The sequence below is a fragment of the Corvus hawaiiensis genome, chromosome 5 (genome assembly GCF_020740725.1).
Source record: "Corvus hawaiiensis isolate bCorHaw1 chromosome 5, bCorHaw1.pri.cur, whole genome shotgun sequence".
Lineage (NCBI taxonomy): Eukaryota > Metazoa > Chordata > Aves > Passeriformes > Corvidae > Corvus > Corvus hawaiiensis.
In genome coordinates this window covers 62,644,042-62,667,541 of record NC_063217.1, presented here as the reverse complement: position 1 = coordinate 62,667,541, position 23,500 = coordinate 62,644,042, and the positions used below count along the sequence as shown (strand labels likewise).

The 23,500-nt window shown below is 40.9% G+C and overlaps 1 protein-coding gene across 1 annotated transcript; it reads left to right on the top strand.

Annotated features, from left to right (window-relative positions):
* The first annotated feature begins 961 nt into the window (after nt 1-961).
* SMARCA5 (SWI/SNF related, matrix associated, actin dependent regulator of chromatin, subfamily a, member 5) lies at nt 962-23,148 on the top strand. Its single transcript, XM_048304132.1, has 24 exons — nt 962-1,270; nt 3,606-3,680; nt 5,904-6,070; nt 6,688-6,788; nt 7,436-7,536; nt 9,473-9,652; nt 10,094-10,249; nt 10,352-10,483; nt 10,758-10,826; nt 11,192-11,301; nt 11,580-11,806; nt 13,211-13,332; nt 13,417-13,569; nt 14,773-14,905; nt 15,358-15,506; nt 15,892-16,011; nt 16,251-16,361; nt 16,912-17,025; nt 17,636-17,758; nt 18,924-19,056; nt 20,014-20,132; nt 21,278-21,490; nt 21,900-22,010; nt 22,854-23,148. The coding sequence occupies exons 1-24, from the start codon at nt 1,133-1,135 to the stop codon at nt 22,917-22,919; spliced, it is 3,123 nt and encodes a 1,040-aa protein (XP_048160089.1). The 5' UTR covers nt 962-1,132; the 3' UTR covers nt 22,920-23,148.
* Nucleotides 23,149-23,500: the final 352 nt, after the last annotated feature.

Genomic DNA, 23,500 nt, shown 5'->3' with positions numbered 1-23,500 from the left:
GAACCCATGCAGCAACCTGAAACTGCCTCATCAGTAACTTGCTGTACAGCACATTGCTGACACCTGCTTTAATCACGCATCACTGCTGCTTCCACCTGGAGGTGCCGGAGCCATGAGGTGGCACAGCAGGGCTGCTGCTGGGCTTCACCCAGAGCATGGCTTCGCCTCCTCGGCTGATTCCTGAGCCCTTCCTGGAGGGGATTGAAGATGGTGAAGGTCCCTGAGGGGAAGCTGTATGAGGAGCAGCTGAGGTGACTTGTTCTGTTCAGCCTGGAGGAGACTGAGGGGAGACCTTATCGCAGTTACAGCTTGCTCGTGAGGGGAAGAGGAGGGCCAGGCACTGATCTCTTCTCTGTGGTGAAAGTGACAGGACCCCGAGGCAATGGCCTGAAGTTGTACTGGGGAGGTTTAGGCTGGATGTCAGGAAAAAGGTCTTCCCCCCAGAGGGAGGCTGGGCACTGGAACAGGCTACTCAGGGGAGTGGTCACAGCAGCAGCCTGACAGAGCTCAAGAAGTGTTTGGACGATGCTCTCAGGCACAGGGTGTGACTCTTCAGGATGTCCTGTGCAAGGCCAGGAGTTGAACTCGATGACCTTCCAACTCAGGATACGCTGTGATCTTACGCAGGGTATGAAACCTGATGCCTGCCCAGGCTTGACCTGATCTCTCCTGTACGGCCCTGAGTCACGGGGATGTGAGGACCCCGCAGTTACAGAGACGACTTCCGCCCCCTGCCCGGCCTCAGCAGCCGCCGCGGGCTCGGTGGGGTCCCGGCAGATCCCAGACGGCTGCTTCCCGGGCGCTCCGCGTGCGGACCGGGCGGGCCCCACAGCGCCCCCAGCGGCGGCGGCGCACGCTGCTCGCTCCCCGCCGTCCCCGCCGCGCGAGGGGGGAAGTCTCGCGAGCGCGGGCTCGCGGCGCGACTTGCGCGCTGGTTGGCGGCTCCCGCCGGGACGGGCCGGGCCGGGCCTCGTTCCCTCCGCCGGCCGCGCTCCGGGAACCGGGATCCGCAGGCCGCCGCCGCCTCTTCCTCCTCCTCCGCCGGGATTCCGGCTGCCGCCCGCCCCTGCCCGCAGCCCGCCAGCCGCCAGCCCGAGCCTCGGCGGAGCGCCGTTTCCTCGCGGCGGGGATCATGTCCGCCGGGCAGCCGCCGCCGCAGCCGGACGAGCCGCCCGCGCCGCCGCTGCCACCGGGCGCCACCACCGGCGAGGCCGTGGGGACGGGGCCGCCCTGCGCCGCCGGCCTGGCCGGGGGCGACATCAAGATGGAGGTGAGTCGGCTTGGGCCGGCGGGGCCCCCCACTCCCCGGCGGCAGGTGGGACACCCCGGGCCGCGTGGGGCCGCGGGAGACAATGGAGGAGCGGCCGCGGGGCCGCACCTGGCAAAGCCGGGCCGCGCTCCGGCTCCGCCGCCGTCTCTTCTGCCCTCCCTCCCGCCGGGAGCGCGGCCCGGTGGGGTGGGGGTGTCTGGGGGGGGGGTCCCATCCCTCCGCGCCCCCTCCTCGCCGCGCAGGGGGCCCGGGAGTCGTGCTCTTCCTGCCGCCGGGACACGGGGAAGGAGGCGCTGCGGCCGGGTCATGCCGCGTATTTGTTTTCCAAACGGGGCGGCGGAGCCCCCCGCGCACCCGCAGGCTTTCCCTCCGCTCCTGGCTCCCCGAGACCCTGCCCAGCCTTTGCGCTTCCTGCTCCAGCGGCGAGCCAGCCCGGCGTCTAAAAAGCACGAGCGATGCTCTTCTGCTGAAGTGCTTCAAAACTTTTCTCTTTTTTTTTTTTTTTTTTTTTCTTCCTTGTTCTTGTTGTTGTTGTTGGGGGGCGAAAGACGGTGTGAGGGTTGGTGGAGGGGTTGTTTTGGCAACAGGTGCGTATATTCCAGAAATTTCAAGGGGTTGGAAGTGATTGCCTGGAGATGCTAATTCTATCGCAGCATTGTTTCTTTAATGATAGCAGGAAACTGGTCGGTCCTGCTTTCAGCGCTGGGTGTTTTGTACTCTGGGTCACGCTGGGCTGTCCAACCTACTTGATCTAAATAAATTTGCAATTGCCATGTTTTTCGGATGAGCAAGTAGCCAAAGCACTGTGGGAAATAATTCTTGCTCGAACTTGCAGAAATAGGGCAATTCCGGGCTGGAGTTTAGCGTGTGGAGGCTGAGAAACCCGTGCTCTCGAGGCGCCTGTGTGCGAGGGCTCTCTGTGCTGCCAAGTTCTTTTTTTACCTTGAGAAGGGATTTCCTGGCATACAGTGAAGTTGGAGTTGGAATGCCTTCTTGATAGTCGTGAGCATCGGAAAGACTGCTTTCCCTGGTCTCCAGCTAAACTGCAGGGCTTTGTCATCTGCGCAGCAGATGATGAGCTTTGATGGCCGTGCTGCTCCACTTTCCAGGTTTGGCGGTGCAGGAGAAAGGGGAAGTTCGAACAGAAGTTCCAACGGTCCTCTGCTTGTGCTCGATGGGTGTTGGCTCAGTCCAGTGAGGGATGAGTAAGAGGATTTGGTTATGACTTCAGAAGAGCTTTAGCCATAACTTCTTATGCTCAGTTCTTTATATTTTGACTGAATGAAACATTTGTGTTAGGATTTTTCTGTTTATACATGTCTCACCTGCCAGAGGTTTGTGAGGAAATACCCACCGACAAACATCCCGTTTCTTGCCAGCCTTTGTTTCATTTGATTCTTACTTTTGCTGTTTCTTTGTTCTGTATTGGCCAGTAAAGATTGAATTTAGCTCCATTCTTACTTGGCTCAGTTAAACAGATGGTTAATAAACACTTGAAAGCATTTCATTTGTTTCATTTTCTCATCCTTTAAGAGTTATTTTGTAATGTTACCTTAGCATTGTTTATCAGGGAAGGATCATCTCACTGCTTTTAGTTTTAGCAACAGAAGATAAAAATACATATGGGAGATTATGTGGAAAGAGTTAACCTAATGACAGAAGAGACAAGGATAAAAAAGCCCTGATCTGAAAGAGTAATTGAAGGCAGTATGTTAAGGATTTGGCAGGAAGAGAATGAGGGAAGACTGCCCTCTCCCAGCCAGCTGGTTTTTCTGTTGTTAGTAGTACCATGAGCAATAAACATTATTTGATTTAGTAAACTACATAGGGGAAAAATACTGTTTCCTAAGTTCTTCCTCAGCTTTCAGGACAAAACTGCAGTCCTTGCTTAGATTTGTTCCTTTGATGCAGAATGATGAGGGACCAGGGCAATCTGGCAAAAACCTTGAATTTACCCTCGCCTCAGGCCTGGAGCTGGTGCTCTCATAGTCCGCCCAGAGCCAGCTTCAGGAGGGGTTGGCTCAGCACCCTGGAGGTGGCATGCTGAGCTCCTGGACCACAGCTGTCTCCCTCATTCACGTTGATGTGCTGCTTTAATGATGGAGCTAAATCGGATTACAGAGACTCAGCTCTGTCCCTCACCCTGTGGCAGGGATCTTTGATCCACCTCCAGGTAATTGTATAGGAAATAATAGAGAGCTGACTACTATCTATCCACATCAGGTGCCACAGCCAGCTTTTGCTGCTTTGATACAATGTGAAACAAGCTTATTCTCCTTCACATGGGTATCTTCTCTTTTTCAGAAATACTTCTTTTTAATTTTTTTCACCTCAGGAGTCTTTTGATGATGCATCTCTGGCGAAACAAAAAGAAATCCAGGAAACAGATCCTACGTATGAAGAGAAAATGGTATGTAATATTTAGGACTATGTACAGCTATTCAGTACTTATGCACTTATTTAAAATAGATTTGAGTTTCCGTTTGCTTGTTTGAAATATCTTAACTGGATTTCTAAAGCTTTGTCTAGGTATTAAAAAATATTTAAGTAGCTTGAAACAAAAAAAAAATCCAGAAAAACGCTCCTTGGACCCTTCTCCTTTCCAGCATTTTAAAGTTACCTGTAGAGCAGTCCATCCTGTAGGCAAGAGGGATTATAAAGAGTTGAGCATTCAGCTTCTCAGTCAGAAATGGAAAGGTTGTCTAGGAATGTCTTTGTGAAGCTTTAATTAGAGACCTCAGGTTTTTGAAGATGGGAGTGATTCTGTGCTTCACAGGTTAGAAAGGAGAAAATTTGCTATTTTCCTTTTTTTTTTTTTAATAATATAGGGTCTTTATAGTTTTTACAATGTAAGAGATGGAGTCGCCCATTCCTCACCATCTCATCACAGTTCCTCTCTCTCTTCCTCCCTGTTTGCCTTTCTTCCTGTTTGTAATTCCAGTGTCTGTGACTCCATGTGGAATTTCTTCATAGGAAAGTGAAACTGATTCTTATAATTTGCTGCTTCCTGTGTTTCTTGCCACTGAAAATAACCCAGTCATCTTCTGCATGTTTCTTTGTGCTACTTTCTGGCACACTGAAGGAAGTGAACTTGGAATTGTCTCCTTTAGTCTCTAGACAGACACAATAACAAGGGCAATTGTGTTTTAGAGATGCGCTGAAAAAGGAAATGGGAAAAGTGTCTCTGTTGGTATAGGGATAGCTTAGGGTTGCAGAGTACAGCCTGTTCTTTTCTGTGTCCTGTCTAAAAGGCACAGATAATGTTTGTTAGTCCCTTAAAGGAACATCCTTAAGTGCAGTTAAAGCAAGTGTGGAGATGTGTGTGCAGAGCCAAAACTTGCAGAAGATTCCTCACTAAAATTTTAGAACAAGGAACCTTCTGCAATGCAGTTTGCATTTCTTCTACTTCTCTTTTGTACAGGCAGTAAAAAAAGAGCTTAAAAATAAGGGTGTGCAATATGGATAGTAGTGAGATCTTACCTAGTTTAAACCTCAGAAACTCTTGCAAAGTAAGCAAACAAAACCTATGAAGAATAGACAGGAAAACTTACTTTTAGTGGATGTGGATTGTAGCTGTGTCGTTCAAGCTTAAAACACAGAGTGAGTCTGAGTCCTCTGTGGTACATCAAGGTCTCTTTCGTGGTCTCTTTATTCTCTAACACTTTGTCTTCCTGTCTCTTCCATAGTGCAGGATCTATTTGCTCTAAGGAGGAAAACACTCACAGAGCTGCAATTGCTCTTGCAGAACCCTGGAACATATGTTCCTTTTTACTAAGAAAGCTGACTTCCTGTAGCTGTGCTGCAAGTTGCTAAATACCAGGTTGTGCTGTGATAGCTGGCAGAATGTCAGAGTGGTTACTGTTAGCCTTGGAGCTGTTTTTGGCTTGTTTGTCTGTTCAAAGTTTTGGTGTGGCCTTGGCAAGGTGTGTTGATTCCAAATGGAACCTGTCTCTAAGAAGCTGAACCTTTCAATACTAATACTGTCTGCTGTAATCTTTCTTGTGCAGCAGAAGCAGCAACTCCTATCAAAGGGGGTAGCCTGATGAGTTAGGCTGGGCATATCTAAGGTCTGTGCTACTGAAATAGATGTTCTGGCTTGTGGCTATGAGCTGCTCTGCCCTCACTGCCCTCTGATGCCAGCTCTGTTGCTTATCTGACAGCCCAGGGAGGTTCTGTATCTCACTGAGCAGGCAGGTCACCGGTGCAGTAGGGAGCAGTCGTTGCCAGTTTGGTGAGAGATGAATGAGTACAATGAAGAATCTCTTGTGTGATAGGTGGGGGAAATTTTTGGGAGCGGGACTATCACTTTTGATTGGAGAAAGTTGTTAAGGGGACTCTTATTTAGTGAGACCTGTGCAATCTTTGTGCCAAAGTCAGATTTCAGTCTTGGCACAGATCTGTCTTGCAGCTTTGATCTTGCTGCATAGCAAAGATGAGCCTTGGCCCCAAAAAAGAGTATTGAGTCTGTCAGCAGCAGGTATATTGATGTTACTCATCTCTTCTTTGGTGTTGTAGTGATGTGTATAAAGTAATGTGAATCTATATTTTAAAAGTATTTGTTTGCTTTTTCTTTTGAATGAATACATACTGGAATGTCTCACACTTGTTCCACTTAATTTTCCCTTGTCACCAGCAAACAGACAGAGCAAACAGATTTGAGTATCTGTTGAAGCAGACTGAGCTCTTTGCTCATTTCATTCAGCCTGCTGCTCAGAAAACTCCAACTTCACCTTTAAAAATGAAACCTGGACGTCCACGAATAAAGAAGGACGAGAAACAGAATTTACTGTCAGCTGGCGAGTGAGTGATGACACATAGGCCAACTTGTACTATAATTAAGATTTTATTGTACTTTAAAAGTGGAAGTTAAACTTGCTAAGTTTTTTGTCCTTTGTCAGTGTGTATGCTTTTTTTTCAACTGCCTACCTGTAAGTTGAGGGTTGCTTAAGAATTCAAGGAGTTACAAGAGATTTGTGTTGATGCTAAAGCTTTCCAGCATGAAAAAAAGCAGGGGCAGAAAAGTAAAGCAGCCGTCTAAATTTTAAGAGCTTGTGAAGAACGTCAGTATGCAACACCTTGCAGCAGCTTGAAAATTGTAAGTCTAGAAATTTGGATTGCCTTCATTGCAGCTTGTAGGGCTCCAGTGTTTGGCAGCTGCAGCAGAACTTAAATGCAGTGTTGTTCCCTGTCTTACAGTTAAAGGCCAGTACTGGTGCACACATTGATCCCTTTCCAGTCACTTTGGGCTGATATTTGAGCCTGCTGAACATGAATTCTAATGAAGAATCTTGCTAGAAATTTCTTTGGGTGTTTGCATTCTGTATTGCAATATATCCATTAATGTACATTAGATTTATTTCGCAGCAAGCTGATGTCTTTTCAGTTTATCCAGACACTACTTTCTTGGACTTTTCCAGCTATCGGCACCGTAGAACAGAGCAGGAAGAGGACGAGGAGCTGTTAACAGAAAGCTCCAAGACAACGAATGTCTGCACTCGATTTGAAGAATCTCCATCATGTGTGTTTCCTTTTTTTTTTTTTTCTTGCGCCTCTTCTTTTTCTTCAAAATGTTTAGAATGAACTTGATTTTCATGTTCCACAAGGATGATGAAATAATTTGGCGAGACAGGAGGGGTGGGGGGGAAATATCCAGCATCAATCTAATGGTACAAAATGTATTATTGAGGAACTGCTTATTTTCAGTTAGGCTAGCAGGATGGTCCAGTGCGTCTTGTCCCTTAGAAATCCAGTTGCTATATTTCAGTTAATAGAAAAGAGTTATTAAGTCTGTCATCTTACAATTTTTACATATCTCACCTATGTTCTGGTATAATTAACATCACCTAACAGCTTCCAGTTCATTTAATGGAATTCAGTATTCTGCTTTAATGCTTGACTGTGTTCTGATTTGGACAGTGGTGATAGAGTTAGAATTTCCATGTGCTTTGGGTTCTTGCAGAAAACAAAGCTGTTGCAGCAGCTTGCAGAAACAAAATTAGCATGTTGCTGTCTCCACTCTGCATTGTCCTTGAATTTATTACATGAATTTATTACTTGATGTTGTTCTGTAGCTTTGGTAATCACTGTCAATTAGCAGACAAGAGGTGGTGAAACTCTTTCCTCAGTTTTTGTATATCTTTTAGTCTATTCTTTGATGTCTTTTAGATGTGAAATGGGGAAAGCTGCGTGATTACCAGATCCGAGGACTGAACTGGCTCATTTCTCTGTATGAAAATGGCATCAATGGCATCCTGGCAGATGAAATGGTATGCACAGAGCCCATGTTTAGGATCACTTAAGAACACATGCAGTACAATGCCATTTTAGTCTAGCTGTGTGTATATATATATGGGAGTTTTAATAACACAAAATGCAATACATAATTTGCTAAATCTTATTTTTCTTATGTGTTTAAAGTCACTAATTTTAAAAATGTCAAAGGTATCTCACTTTTAATAAATTGTGCAGGCAGATTTCAAAAATAGGCATATGGAAAGGGAATCTGTCAACCTTTAGGAACATGAAGCTGGTGGAGGGGAGTTGTTCCACAAAATGACACGTCCTCTTTTCTTTCTCTCTAAACTGCAGGTGTTGTGTTATGGTATTCTCAAGCTGCCCTTGTGAGTAGAGTGTCATATATGAAAAGAGCAGCAAATGTGGAAACACTTCCTGTTGCTAGGGCCACATGTAGATGGCAGGATATGAGTATCCTATATGGAGTAATCTCCACAGAACAGCTACACCAGTGGGGATTTTCTGGGAAAAACAGTGCAAAGATAGATGTAGCTAGGGAGCTGTGTTAAAATTTCTCATACACCATGACCACGGGCATTTCAGTTGGCACTGGCCATAGTAGCTTTTGCTTCTGTTTTTAATCTTTTCCCTCAAAAGACAAGGGATGAATGCAGAAGAAATTGTAGTAGTTTCATAGGCAGATGTTTTTGTCCCCTTAATAAGTTTAGATGTATCTCTTTTTCATACAGAGTAGAAAAGAAGAAACAAAAATCTAAAATCAAATTAATTTCAGCGTATTGCATTTCCCATATCTTGTAATTTCTGTATTATAAAACTTAAAGATAAGTTAGAGACAAAGGAGTTTAAATTACTGTTTAGTAACATGCTTCACTTTTAAATACATCAAGGATTTTCTTAAACATGCATGCTTACGAATAGAGGATTTTTTTTTGGCTAAGTGGAGCAGGCTTGTTTTAATGAAAACACTTGGGAAGCTTTATGAGTCCTTGGATTTGTGGTATTCCAAAATCCATCTTGTGTTGAAGAGATCAAATATTATTAAATATTTTTGGTTTATTTTTAGGTATTTATTGTTTTGAAGTTATTAATGCTTTTCACACAGCTTATAAGCACTTTTCCACATCTTGTACCAGGTGGATTTTGGTAGTCTTTGAAGACAAAGACTCAAATTTTAGAACAAAATATGACTTCTGCTGATGGTGTTTAGGGTTTTTAATTCCTGTGAATTTGAATAATATTTTTAATTACTTAAATTATGGGAATTATCTGATTTTTCAGGTTTTCCTCAGTTTTGTTTTAGTTAAAATTATATGTTGAAGACACCACGTTTTACCAGAAGCTCAGTATTTGTTTTATTCTTTGACATATACAGTTTTTTACACTTGTTTGGTTCTCTCCTCACAGGAACTGATGTCATTGCTGGCCTGTGGAAGCCTCCTTTTAAAAATGAATTAAGAACTTATTTACTATTATAAAGCACTAATAATATATAATATTATGGTGATGGCGTCATTAATATTAATGCATAATTAATTGAATAAATTAAAAATTCATTATTCACTTTATTTCAAGTTTAAGAGAACACCTAAATCCAATTTGTAAAATTTGACCTCTAAATAACCTGCGTACACCATGGTCTACAAAACAAAGTTTTAGGAAATAATGCTTCCTTGTACTTTTAACAAGGTGTCTTACTTGAAAGGTAAGGCAAAATTCTAACTTTATAGTCCAAGGTTTGAAAATGTTACTCTTGCTACTTTGTTTTAATGAAATGCGGGAAGCCATCCAAGCCTTTCCTAACCAAGCCTTTGATAACCCTTTTTGTATCTCCCTCATTTGTTCAGGCTGCTGTGCCTTCCATGCTGTACTCGGAGCTCACTCTTGGGTTTTCTTAAAGGTATTTTCTGAGAGGTTTTCTTTTTTCTAACACATTAATGTGTCTTACAGGGTCTTGGGAAGACACTGCAAACAATTTCTCTTCTTGGCTACATGAAACACTACAGAAACATTCCTGGACCTCACATGGTGTTAGTTCCTAAGTCTACTCTGCAGAACTGGATGAATGAGTTCAAGAGATGGGTACCAACACTTCGAGCAGTTTGTTTGATCGGTGACAAAGACCAGAGAGTAAGTTTGGATGTGGTGGTTTTTCCTGTGTATTCCTGTGTAAATCCAGCATGTGATCTTGCTGTTCTTTCCCATTCTTTCCCTGGGGAGGATATTACTTGGATTTGTAGTGGAAATCCAGCATGTGATCTTGCTGTTCTTTCCCATTCTTTCCCTGGGAAGGATATTACTTGGATTTGTAGTGGTTTAAGATCTACACTGCTGCCTAGTTGGGATATAACCAGCTTAGAATTCATGTGTGTGTTGCCCAGCTATTGCTTCATCACTTTATGTTCATAATTTCTTGTTCAAAGATTTGCTTCTCCTTTTATGAAGGCAGGACACTGTGTAGACCAACAAAACCTCATGAGACTTAAAATAGGAAACTGTAACAGTGCTACTGTGTTCTTTTTGCTTTAATTTGACAAAGCCTCAGTAACTAGCTGTCACTTTGTTATCTAGGCTGCCTTTGTGAGAGATGTGTTGTTGCCTGGAGAATGGGATGTCTGTGTAACATCATATGAAATGCTTATCAAAGAGAAGTCAGTATTCAAAAAGTTCAACTGGAGATACCTTGTTATAGATGAAGCCCACAGGATTAAAAATGAAAAATCAAAGGTAATTTATTTTACACTGAAAAAGAGATTTGTGTGGGTTATTAGGTGGTGGTGTGGGGACTAGTAATGTTTTTATATTTGCTCATGTTTCAATGTCCTTCAGTTATCAGAAATTGTGAGGGAATTCAAGACTACCAACCGGCTGCTATTAACTGGAACTCCACTTCAGAACAACTTACATGAACTCTGGGCCCTTCTAAACTTCCTTTTGCCAGATGTCTTTAACTCAGCTGAAGTAAGTCTTCATTTCTGCTAATCAAATTAATTTTGCTGGTTTTCCAGATTTGAAAATAGACCTGGATATATATAGTTAGGGATGTCAGTTACTGATAAATGATAGATTGACAGTTAGAAATGTTTGTGTTACAGAGCTTTTCATAAAAATAGTCCAAATAGGGTCATTTGTTCTTTTACTTACTGGCTATATAAGAGTTGTGTTTGTTCATCATTGTGATGCCATTGCACCTTGAAAGGAAGGCTCTGACAAACTGATGATTTTGTTGATACAGGATTTTGATTCATGGTTTGATACAAACAACTGTCTAGGGGATCAAAAACTGGTGGAGCGCCTTCATATGGTGAGTCCTTCTGCCTTTTGTACAAGTGTTACTTTTACCTAAGTTAAATCCTAAACAATTCTTCTAATGCTTATGATAGACTGTTAGGATAAAAGAGATTATTCCAGAAATTTTCAGTCAAGTAAAATTAAGTCAAAGGACACAGAACCATATGAAAGATGATTTTGACCTAATCTTTGAGTCTTCCAGAGAAAGCACATGTATATCCCATGTACAGCAAGTAATCTCTCCATATAGGTTGCTTTCTCAGATTGTCTAATAATAGATCTGGTATCTGTGATAGAGAATATCTGCTCTGTGTTTTGTCTATTGACCTGCTGAGTGTTTCAGTTTCCAAAATGCATTTTATGACGAACCTATTCCAGGTGCTACGACCATTCCTTCTCCGTCGCATCAAGGCTGATGTGGAGAAAAGCTTGCCTCCAAAGAAGGAAGTTAAAATTTATGTGGGCCTCAGCAAAATGCAGCGAGAATGGTAATTAATGCACATGCTTGACTGGGCTGTGGTTAAGGCTCGGAAGGAATGTGCTGTCTGTGACTTGAAGGTTGTGTGGAACTTGGTTTAATTCTCTCTGATGTACTCCCAGTTTATGCCTATTTCTTTGTGACACTGCTATGATGACAGAACCATGCATGTCAAGAAGATTTACCTGATGAAATGAGGGGAGGGTGAGATTTTGACAACATTTGTTGCTTAAAAACAGACCAACTTCATTTTAGTGACCAGAAGGTTTTTTCCTTTCTTTGCTGTAGGTATACCCGAATCTTGATGAAGGACATAGATATCCTGAACTCGGCTGGGAAGCTGGACAAGATGAGACTGTTGAACATCCTGATGCAGCTGCGGAAATGCTGCAATCACCCTTACCTCTTTGATGGAGCAGAACCTGGCCCACCTTACACAACAGACATGCATTTGGTCACCAACAGTGGCAAAATGGTAGTTCTGGACAAATTGCTACCTAAATTGAAAGAACAAGGTACGTGTCTTGTTTTGAGAGCTTTTTGGTTCGGTGATGTTTCTGTGTATCCTGAGCAAAAACCAGCAGACTTTAGCCAGGATTGTTGTTGGTTTCTAGTATGATACGTGCTTGAATCGGTAGTCCATTATGGCTTTTTGTGCTGAAGTGTTTTATTTTTTTCCTTTTTTTTATCCCAGCTGAGACCACAGAAATATCATTTGATTGGGGCTTTAGGTTTTCTTTCCTAGTCTTATTAGCTATTTGAAATATAATCATGTAGTATTTTAGCCACACCTTTGATTTGCCATGAAGGACCATCTCAGATTCAGAGTCCTCATGCAGGGTTAAAGTCAAATCCTTTGTGAAATGTCGGCGTTTCTTGCTGGATGTGATTTTGAGTAGCGCCTGAGGAGGACATGGAGGAACTCTTGAGTTGTTTTAAAGTTATTTGATAGTAGGGACAAAGCTTTGAAATGGATTACTATAAAACTCACTTGCCACAGAGTTTTTGACTCTGGAATAAATTTTTAACTCATTATTTTTTGAAGTTACTGAAGTAGCTTTGCTAAAGGAGTTGGAGGTAAGTTTGTGAGTGGGGACACTTTGCAGCAAAACAAAACCACCTCCAAACCTCGGCCTTCAGTAACATAAAAGTAACGTGTACTTTGTATCTAGGTATCATCCAAGCAGCTGTGGCCATATAACTCAAGATTAAAAACCAAACAATTCGGTGGCTACTGTGCTTTTTTTGATCTTGGTTTCTTTCTGCTATCAGGCTTATTGATGAAGTGTTGTAATTAATACTGGCCTGGTCTCAAATCAAATTATCATCTTAAGCAAAAGAGTTCAGTATTAGCCCTTGAGTCTAAAGGACAAAAGGATGTAGAAACTTTGTTATATCCTGTGTTTTACTTAAATTTCTCCAGTAGACTGGAAATGGTTGTGTATGTATGCATAAATTACTGAACATTTACTTTTCTCTTTTTTTTTTTAAGTTGTTCTTGGCAGGTAAGTAAACTGACAAGTCTTTAAGAAGAATTCACTTTGTTTCTAGAGATCTTAAATCCAAACCAAACAAATATGTCAAAATTTTATTCTTTATACTCAATGATGTTTTTGTATTTGTATTACCATCTTACTCTGTTGTGTCTGGGAACATTTTGTTCAGGAGTACAACACAAAACAAAAGGGAAAAGGCAGCCATTAACTAGACAGTGACATATCAGAGTAAGACAAACATGGCTTGGACATGCTGTGACAGCAGCAGCTGCAGCCCTGCATGGTAGTTTGGGGTCTGAAATTCAAACTACTTTTCTTCTTAGTACATGGAACTGCCCTTCTTCCTTTTCTGGTAGTGCAGACTTGCAGTTTGTTAAATCTTAAGTTTTGGTGAAAGCATAAGAAACCTTTTTACCCAAACAGGCTCAAGGGTTCTAATCTTCAGTCAGATGACAAGAGTCCTAGATATCTTGGAAGATTACTGTATGTGGAGGAATTATGAATATTGCAGACTGGATGGACAAACTCCTCACAATGAACGACAGGTATTCACAATTTTAAGGGTTGTATTTAAAAATACTACTTGTAAAACATTTAGTTCAACTGATACATTCTTCTCATTTATTTAGGCTTCCATTAATGCATTCAACGATCCTGACAGCTCAAAATTTGTGTTCATGTTGAGTACACGGGCAGGAGGTCTTGGAATAAATCTGGCTACTGCTGATGTTGTAATTCTCTATGATTCAGACTGGAATCCACAAGTAGACCTCCAGGCTATGGTAAAATTCCAGATGGAAACTTCATTTTTCTTTTCTTTCTCAGAGAACGTTGCTAGAAATGCATACTTCCAAAATAAATTGGTATTTTCCCATTTTAGCACCAGGAGTAGGATTTGTAAGACCAATTTTCAGTTCAAGTGCAGCTTCTACTGTGTTTCCATTAGGCCTTACTCATATTTGGGTTATAAAATGTTTTATGCAGTGGGAAATGCTGGGTGTATGCTACACCTCTTAGTATTATTTAATGAAAATAGCCTACTTGTTTAAGTGAAAATGAAATAAATCTAGGTTGTTAGTCCCAAAACTATAAAGCTTTAAAGCTTTACAATTGCAGGGAGTGGAGGTGAACGTGTTTACACTGTTTTTCCTGAGATCTTGAAAATGAAATACAGAAAAGTTGAATTAAACTTTTCAAAAACTGCTTCTATGGTGATGGTAACTGAAGGATCTCCTTTTAGCAACTATCTTTAATTTTTTTTAAAGTAGATGTGCATGCATCTCCATCCTGGAAACATGTCAAGGACATTAGTGACCACCTAAGAAAGCAAAGCTATTTAAAAACTGCCAGTGTTTTTTTTTTTTGACAAACGAGGCCTTTCAGTGACAAGTCTTGGAAATCTCTTTAATGACTTCAGTTAACCTGTAGGGTCTCAAATACTCTAGCAAAAATTACTTCAAATAACGATGGAACTGGTGTGTAGAAGCTCAAGTGAGACAGGACCAGCTGCCACTACAGGTGTATTTTGAGCATACTGATTCTCACAGTGGTTCATGTTTCCTAGTCATGAGAGGCAGGGTATTGTATTTTTCGTGAACTACTCATGGCACAACTGTAGGATTTTGAGAAAGGCAGGTTTTGGTCAGTACAAAGATGATTTCTTTATTCTTTGCTTTTACAGAAGGTTGCTTAAGGTCAGGTGCATCCAAGTCTTCTCCCCTGTGTGATTTAACAAAAAACTCCAAAACTTGCTATTTTTTAGCCACGATACATAGAGACAGACTCATTGTCGATGTTACTGACAAAAAACCCCAAAACTTGCAATGTAGATAAAAATGTAATGTTTTGGGTAGCCGTGGATAACTGTAAACATTTAAGTAACCTGTTTTGTAAATTAGTGTGCTGGAAATAAAGAAAATCTTAAGCCTAATTATGGAGTCATGCTGGAAGACAAGTACTGAACTTTTTGTCACTGTTTCGGCCAGGATCGAGCGCACAGAATTGGCCAGACCAAGACTGTCCGGGTGTTCAGGTTTATTACAGACAATACAGTGGAGGAAAGGATAGTGGAGCGTGCGGAAATGAAACTGCGCCTGGATTCCATAGTCATCCAGCAAGGCAAGTATATGAAGGCACTTCCTGTCTAGGATGCAATTCTCTTTTCCCATTGTAAACCATGGTGGAATCAGCCAGTAAGAACCAGTGGGAATGTTGGCTTTTGCCTCAGCTGAACTCTGAAAAGAGGGTGCAAAGGCCTCATCCACTTGAAAATTTATTTTACTGTAGAAGTAGGTATTTCCTCGCTAACTTTTTGCTTACCTCCCTAGCGATAGATGCATACAAGTGGATAAAGTCAGATTTGTTTTTTTAAAGCACTCAGCTTCTTCTTTAAACCGGGAAAATGAATGTCTTTCCTTTTTCTAATAGATGGAGAAAAGTTGGTTGACTTGCTTGGAATCAGTAATACATAGCTTGTATGTGGAAATACAAGGAGGAGAAAAATCACGTGTTGCCCTTCCATAACATAAACTCTTTAGTTAGTTGCTATCCTCGAGTGTTTTTATCTTTAGGAAGATTGGTGGATCAAAACCTGAATAAACTTGGAAAGGATGAAATGCTGCAAATGATCAGACATGGAGCAACACATGTGTTTGCCTCAAAGGACAGTGAGATTACAGATGAAGATATTGATCACATTTTGGAAAGAGGGGCAAAGAAGGTGAGAAGGTTTGGAAAGGGGAAGCCCACATGTAGATTTACATGTGATGGCAAGATAGTGTGTCTCTGGATGATACCTCAGTTCCAAGCTGGAGAGAAAAGGGGTTTTGCTGTGGAGGGTTTTTGTGTTGCACAATCATGTTTGTTTTTTCTGATGTTGTTAATAAGATGTTTTATAGTCAAGTACCTTCTAGAATGGCTCCTCTTCTTTCTGGCAATGGGATGTTTTAAAATGAAGTACCTTGCAGAGTGGCTCCTTTCTGGGAATGAGGTGTTTAATAATGACATGCCTTCCAAAATGGCTCCCGTTCTATCTGGGAATGAGATGTTAAATAATGAAGTACCATCCAAATGGCTACTGTTCTTTTCTGTATCCCCCGTCCAAGACTGCGGAAATGAACGAAAAACTTTCAAAGATGGGTGAAAGCTCCCTTAGGAATTTTACTATGGATACTGAATCTAGCGTGTATAATTTTGAAGGGGAAGACTACAGAGAAAAACAGAAGGTAATGTTTTAAGTTTCTTTCGGAGGAATGCACTAAATTGCATGTTTTAATCATATTTATTTAAGAGGTATTGGGTAAAATACAGTGTCATCTATGATGATATTTTAAATAAAAACATTTATTACATAATGAAGTAGATGTAGATCTAATTTTATATAAAATTTGTAGCTTGCAAAATCATCATGATTTTGCAAGACTTAATTTTTGGTTTTTGGGGTGGTGGGTTTTGTTTTTTATAGTTGGCATTTACAGAGTGGATTGAACCACCTAAAAGAGAAAGAAAAGCCAATTATGCTGTGGATGCTTACTTCAGAGAGGCTCTTCGAGTCAGTGAACCAAAAGCACCCAAGGTGAGTTGACTAATTAAAAGAAATAAATTGTTGAAATGTGCATGGTAGATGGCTAAAACTGTAAGCAAAAAATTGGTCTTTAGTCATAAAAACTGCTCTGTTCATTTTTATAAAGTGGAGAGACTATTTAAAGTTAGAAAAAATTTCCAAATTACTGGAGACAAACTTCTGTGAGAAAAAAGTAAGAACAGGATGAAACTTGTAAGATGTTAGGAGGGTAAGATAAGTTTTTTCTGGTTTTTACTTAAGCAGCTGTAAATTTTCCTTACCTATTGATGCTTTAAACATGTGTGACTTTTTCCCCAGCCACCTCCTCCTCCTCTTCCCAAAAGACCTCTCTTCCCCTTCTCTCACTGGTCTTTTACTTTTAGAATTCTTTGTGGTGGTCACTGTCTCTTGCATGGTGTGACTTTCCCCCTCCCCCCCCAAGTTAAGACGGTACATTTTTGTAACAATAAAGCTTTTTGTTTGCTCATAAACTTAAATCAGTTCTTACAAGGAAGCAGATTCTGGATGCAAAAGGGAGCCACATGCAAACTTTGTGTTTCAGGCTCCACGGCCTCCAAAACAGCCAAATGTACAGGACTTCCAGTTCTTTCCTCCTCGCCTGTTTGAACTATTGGAAAAAGAGATTCTCTACTACAGGAAAACAATTGGTTACAAGGTAACTGAAGAATTTCCTTCACTAGAGGGATGGAGCACCTCTGTTAAGAGGAAAGGCTGAGAGTTGGGGTTTTTCAGTCTGGAGAAGAAAAGGCTCTGGGATGACCTGATTGCAGCCTTTCAGTACCTAAAGGGGGCTTACAGGAAAGCTGGAGAGGGACTTTTTACAAGGGAATGGCTTTAAACTGACAGAGGGCAGGTTTAGATGGGATATTGGGAAGAAATTCTTCACGGTGAGTGTGGTGAGGCACTGGCACAGGTTGCCCAGAGAAGCTGTGGATGTCCCATCTCTGGAAGTGTCCAAGGCCAGGTTGGACAAGGCTTTGAGCAGCCTGGTCTAAGTGGACGGTGTCCCTGCCCATGGCAGGGCATTGTAAATGAGGTGATCTTTAAGGTCCAGTCCCTTCTAGGTGATTCTCTTAAATTCACACATTGGAACAGTTTACTGCAACAGTAGGAGATTATGTACTTTTCCAGCCTTTCACAATAATTTAAATTGAATAAAATAATGTTCAGCTGAAGAAATTAGTAGTTCATATTAACAAAAAAGTGACAATTAGCAATTATTTCTGAGAAGTTAATTCAGTTTTACAAAGTGCAAAACCTTTCAGGTACCTCGTAATCCTGATCTCCCAAATGCATCCCAAGCACAAAAGGAAGAGCAGCTTAAGATTGATGAGGCTGAACCTCTTAATGATGAAGAACTAGAAGAAAAAGAGAAGCTTCTAACCCAGGTATTGTTGGGTCTTCAGTGAGACTGAAATCAGCTGAAGCTTGTTTTGTGTTTTACAGTGTTACGGGAACATTTCTTGGTCACTGATTCACATGTGCTGTAGTTAACAAATCTGCAAATTTTCGTTCTGACTGAAAAGAGTTCTAGCATTAGGTTTGTCATAGGTCTGGATATCGGTTAAGAACATTAACCAAATTAGTGCACTTGGATTGGCTGTAGGCTGTGGGACCTTGCAGACTGGCTGCAGAGCTGGGCGTGCTTCATTCCACATTATTTAATGCTTATCTTCTGCCTCAGTTTCACACGCATATGGAAGTGAATCCTGGAGTCTGAATGGTCAGTTTTCCTAAACTATACCTGGTAGTAGATAGTGCCCCTCCTTAAAAGAGGGTATGAGCTGAATAGGTATATAATCAGCAAGCATGTATAGTTGAATAATTTAAAACAGGTGAATGCCTGATATGCCTTATTTGGATATTGTATTTACACATTGTATTTTGGCAGGGGAAAAATTACAGGACAGGATTTCTTGCTTGCATAGTAATGAGCTGGAACAGCTCACTGTGGAGACACCAGAATCACAGAAGTCAGGAATCAGTACAGTCCAGTAAGCTGTGACTAAGTCACAACATGACTGGCAGAACTTGCTACTTCCAACTACTTGTAAAAATTATTGGTAATATGAAATGAACCTACTTTGGTAGCTCATAACTTCAGCAGTGCTACTTGTGTCCCTGCTGAGTGTCCTCATGAGGGAGAGTGACCAATGGCTGACGGTGTCTGTGAGGCACTTGGGGGGACTTTTTGACAAAACAAAAGCTGTTGTAGACACTGCTTGCTTCACTTAAACAATTTTTTTTCTTAGAAAGTGATCCCATGCAGAGAATATTAGGAGGAGGGATTAATTTATCAGCTGAAAACTTACCAGAAATTACTAGGTAACTAGAGAACTAGTGCTAATCATTATGCAATATTTAGATGGAGAGACTATAGTGACTGTAGTATAAAAACAGTTTTTCTACTAAATTAAACTGCGGAGAAAGAAAAGGTTTGACACTGTGGAATGACAGAAGTGTTACAGGCAATTTAAAGAAACCTGTTGAATCAAATTTGAAGATTGACAAATCCTGACCTCTGTGCAATGTTTCCTCTTGATTGCTGTACAGGGCTTCACTAACTGGAATAAGAGAGATTTCAACCAGTTCATCAAAGCCAATGAGAAGTGGGGCCGTGATGACATTGAAAATATAGCACGAGAAGTTGAAGGAAAAACCCCAGAGGAAGTAATTGAGTATTCAGGTAACTTGATTCTGTACTCAGTTCTGAGAGTATCTAACTCTGCTTGCCTTGTTTGAGCTGCCTGTGAGCATGGCAACTGCTGAGAATTTCTTACACTGCTATTCAAGGTTTTCGGGGTAAATTATACAGATGGATTTTGGATCTGCTGATCTGGCTTTTACCATCTTTAGTGCCTGCGTAATTAAGACTGTACTAAAATGCACATGTAAACTCTTGCTGAGCTACTTTACTGTATCCTAAAGCTAACTGGGTCTTCAGTTCTTGTTAATTTTTTGCAAAATGAAATGCTGAGAAACAATGCTTAGCTGGAGAGATTTCCCTTTTCCTTGTATTTACTAAGCGGTAGTTAACCTTTTCCTCCTCCTCAAGAACAGAACACAGTAAACACATCATGACTGAACATACAGTGACCACTGGTTTTTGTAACCTGAGTCCACTCGGCTACTTACCTTTCATGTCCCGGAAATGTTTTCCACTGTAGTGTAGCTACAAGGTCCTGGCAGTACATTTCTAAAGGTATAGAGCAGCTTGAAAATGTGAAAAACTCTTCTACAAAAGCCCTTTAAACACCTAATTGTCTTTTAGGCACTTCCTTGTCTTCGGCCACTCAGTTGCCCTCTTGCTTCTCTTGGTAAAACTGTATTCTGTTACATCAATTTCCATTTGAAGAAGCTTTTTTTCCTATGAGAAGGAAACTGACACACAAAAATCTTTCTGACCAGTATTGCACCTCATTTAAACTAAAGATTCCTATATCTATCTGCCTTAAAACAGCATTTATAATACTGCAGCACGTGGTAGCAGGAAGGGAAGGTTCCTTATCAGCTAAATGCATGTCTGTTGTTACACAGCAGTAAGCTCTGGTAAAAGCAAGGAACAGCTAACATCCTTTTTTAAGGTAAAACCTCTGACTTTTACAATGCACGGTAAGAAACTAACCGGTTGTTCTTTTCTTAGCTGTGTTCTGGGAAAGATGCAATGAACTCCAAGACATAGAGAAAATCATGGCTCAGATTGAAAGAGGAGAAGCCAGAATTCAGAGACGAATCAGCATAAAAAAGGCTCTTGATACGAAGGTGAGTTTGCTTTGTTTCCTGCTTTGCTTCCTGGTGCCAGTGAGGGGAGATGCAGGACCCGTGTCTGGTCAGTGCTGCTGATGTATGAAGATACCTTGGGCATGACATTGGCCTCTTTGCATAACGCTCAGCAATTGCTTCCTGTGGCTTTTCCATCCCACAGAAGCCTGAGTTACGGTGTACCCTGGCGTTTGTAACAGTCTTCTGTATTATAGCATGCAGTTCAGAGTGCTGTATAACAAACTCCACATAGTACAGGCTTTGGGAAGGAGCACAACTCCTCCTGGATATATGTAACTGAAAATAGGAGAGAGAGAGGGATGGAGAGAGAGAGAGAGAGAAATGGAGGAAGATGGAGAGAGTGGGAGAGACAGGGGTAAAGAGATGAGGGGGAGAGAGGGAGGTAGAGAGATGGGGAAGGAGATGGGGGAGAGAGAGAGGTAGAAAGATGGAGAGAGAAAAGTGGGGGGAGAGAGAGAGAAACAGAGGGAGACAGGTAGAAACAGGTAGGGATAGAGGGAGTAGGTAGAGAGACAGAGATAGCAGGAGATGGAGGGAGCTAGAAACAGAGATGAGAGAGCAACATCTGTTTAGAGCACTTAGACTTACCCATCAGAGGAGGCTTTTGTTCTTGTCTGTGTTTCACCAAGCAGTATTTGGTAGTGAAGAGATTTGTAGTAAATTAAGACATTTTACCAGAATTTTCTCCCCTCTTCAGGTTTGCTGAGTTAGTTCTCTTCTAGGGAATAAGTGTGGGACTCAATAAACCAGAAGGCAGCTGAACCATGTGCTAACTCTCATGTACCTTTTCACTCTCACTCTGATTTTACCATTTCCTGAGGATTTGTGCTAAAAAGGATTGTTGCCCTTTGAATCCTGACCTGTTTTCAAATGTAGTGAAAGACTGCCATTAGTCAAAAGATTACAAAGCTGTGTACTGTCTAAACCAGAATTTGCCAGTTTAGATATCTTTGATAACTGCACTGTCCTGAACCTACAGTCCTTTTCTTGTGGTGACTTAGCATGGGAGATCCTTAAAGATCCAGTTTTCTGTCTTCATGTGATGTATTGCTTTCATACAAAAGATGTCCATGCTAATTCTGACCTATTTCTTAGCTTTATGTGGTCTTATTTGTTTTGTTCAGATTGGGAGATATAAAGCCCCTTTCCACCAACTAAGAATATCCTATGGTACTAATAAAGGGAAGAATTACACTGAAGAGGAGGATCGCTTTCTAATCTGTATGCTTCACAAACTAGGATTTGATAAAGAAAATGTCTATGATGAATTAAGACAATGTATCCGAAACTCGCCGCAATTCAGATTTGATTGGTTTCTCAAGTCCAGAACTGCAATGGTATATATATATTGCTCTTTTTTGTTCATGAATGCCTATGACAATATTAAATGAAATTAATATTTAATTAAGTTGCTGCTGAAATGCTGAGGTAGGTGCATTGGGAACAAGGCTTTACCTTTTTATAGCTTTCCAGCAACTGTATGGGTGGCAAATGCAGTTAAACTAAAATGGGAGGAGAAGTTCAAAACTGAATTAAATACAAATGTGTTTTAAAAAAGCAAATATCCATGATCAAATCCATTCCTGTGAAGCCAGTCAGTAAGTATCATGAAACATTTCATTCTTTGTTACTCTTGACAAGATCCAGCGAAACACTTACCTACTCACCAGCATTTTTAATATTCTAAGAGAATTTTTACAGTAATTGGCTGCCTAAGGTACTGATTGAATATGTTGTGTAATGCAGGAGCTGCAAAGGAGGTGTAATACTTTAATCACTCTCATTGAAAGAGAAAACATGGAACTGGAAGAAAAGGAAAAGGCAGAAAAGAAGAAACGTGGACCAAAACCATCCTCAGTAAGATTTAAAAAGCATTTCTGTGAAAAAGCTCTAGGACAAGTGATATCTAAAGTTATTTGAAACCAACGACAACTTAAGACAGCAATGTTAAAAGCTGCCTAAAGTTCATGTTGGTGTTCAGCTAGTACAGTTGTGGATGTCAAATAAAGGAAAAAAGGTTCTTAAGTGCAGCTCACATGCTTTGGAGCAGATAAACTTGTTATGTTTTGGATCACTGGGTTGGTACACTATAGATTTACCCTATACAGATACAGGGATGTATTTGGCATTTTGATTTATATAATCTGCTAAATCGCCACAGATGTGTTTACAAATGGGCTTGTAGAGCTAGACTGGGAAAACAGCACAGATGCTTGACAATTCTCTTTGCTGACTAAATTAGAAGTATTGCTAATATGCCGGCCAGTTTTGTAAATAAAATACCAGCTTTACCCATTTTCTTACCTCCATTTGTTGTTCAGGTCATTGCCTAGAGCTGTTGTAGCAAAACCTTAGAAGCACAACTTACTTGGCAGATGTGCAGAAATCAGTAAGGTTAATAGTGATGGGTTATTAAGTTTCTTAGACCTGTTCACAGAACCTTTAAATACCTTTTCATAAATAGGAAGCTTTATGACATTTGCTTTTATACACTTTTTACCTCTGTGAAATCATGCTCTTCCAGATTTATTTTCTTTCCAGAGAATAAAAAACAAAAGCAAAGATGTGCCACATCTGCAATTTAACACATTTTAAAGCTGCTAGAGTGTAAATCTTCTCCATCTGCTTTGTTTTGAAACACATTGCTTGCTTACAACCTTTTTATATCACAGTAACTCACTATCAAATCTTACCTTGCAGGCACAGAAGCGCAAAATGGATGGTACTCCTGATGGGCGTGGGAGAAAAAAGAAACTAAAGCTGTGAATGCAGAATTTTTTTAATCTCCAAATTTAAGAAGTAGTTCTTTAATTTACGGGTCTTCATAAGATGTACTGTATAATGCTTAACTATTTTAAAGAACATTGGGTTCATCTGTTTATTGAACTAGAACATAGTACTTAATTGTAGTTTCACTTTTTTAAATGCAACAGCTGTGCTGAATTTTTTTTACCATTAACACTTGAAGTAATAAATTGTCTTCATTTATTAATAAGGCTTCTCGTTACCTTTTTTTCGTTAATGTTTCCACTTGAATACATAATTGTTTAGTCATCCCCCAATTTGTTTCCTCTTAGGGTGTTGTGAACATTATGCTAAATAGAACTGTTTAGTGGTGTTCTCTTGGTACAAGCCACCACTCAAACTCCATTTCTGGAAATTTGTGGCTTTGACTTTACCTTTACTGAACTTAATTTTACTGTACAAACATGTTCAGTTCTTTGAAATTTTTGGAAAGGCTGGTTATTTACTTCAAAAATAATGATTGGAAAAAAACCGTTAGCACTTTCTGCTTAAAATCTGAGCCTGAAGAAAGGTTGTTGAGTTATGCTGAGGTCTGCACTTCA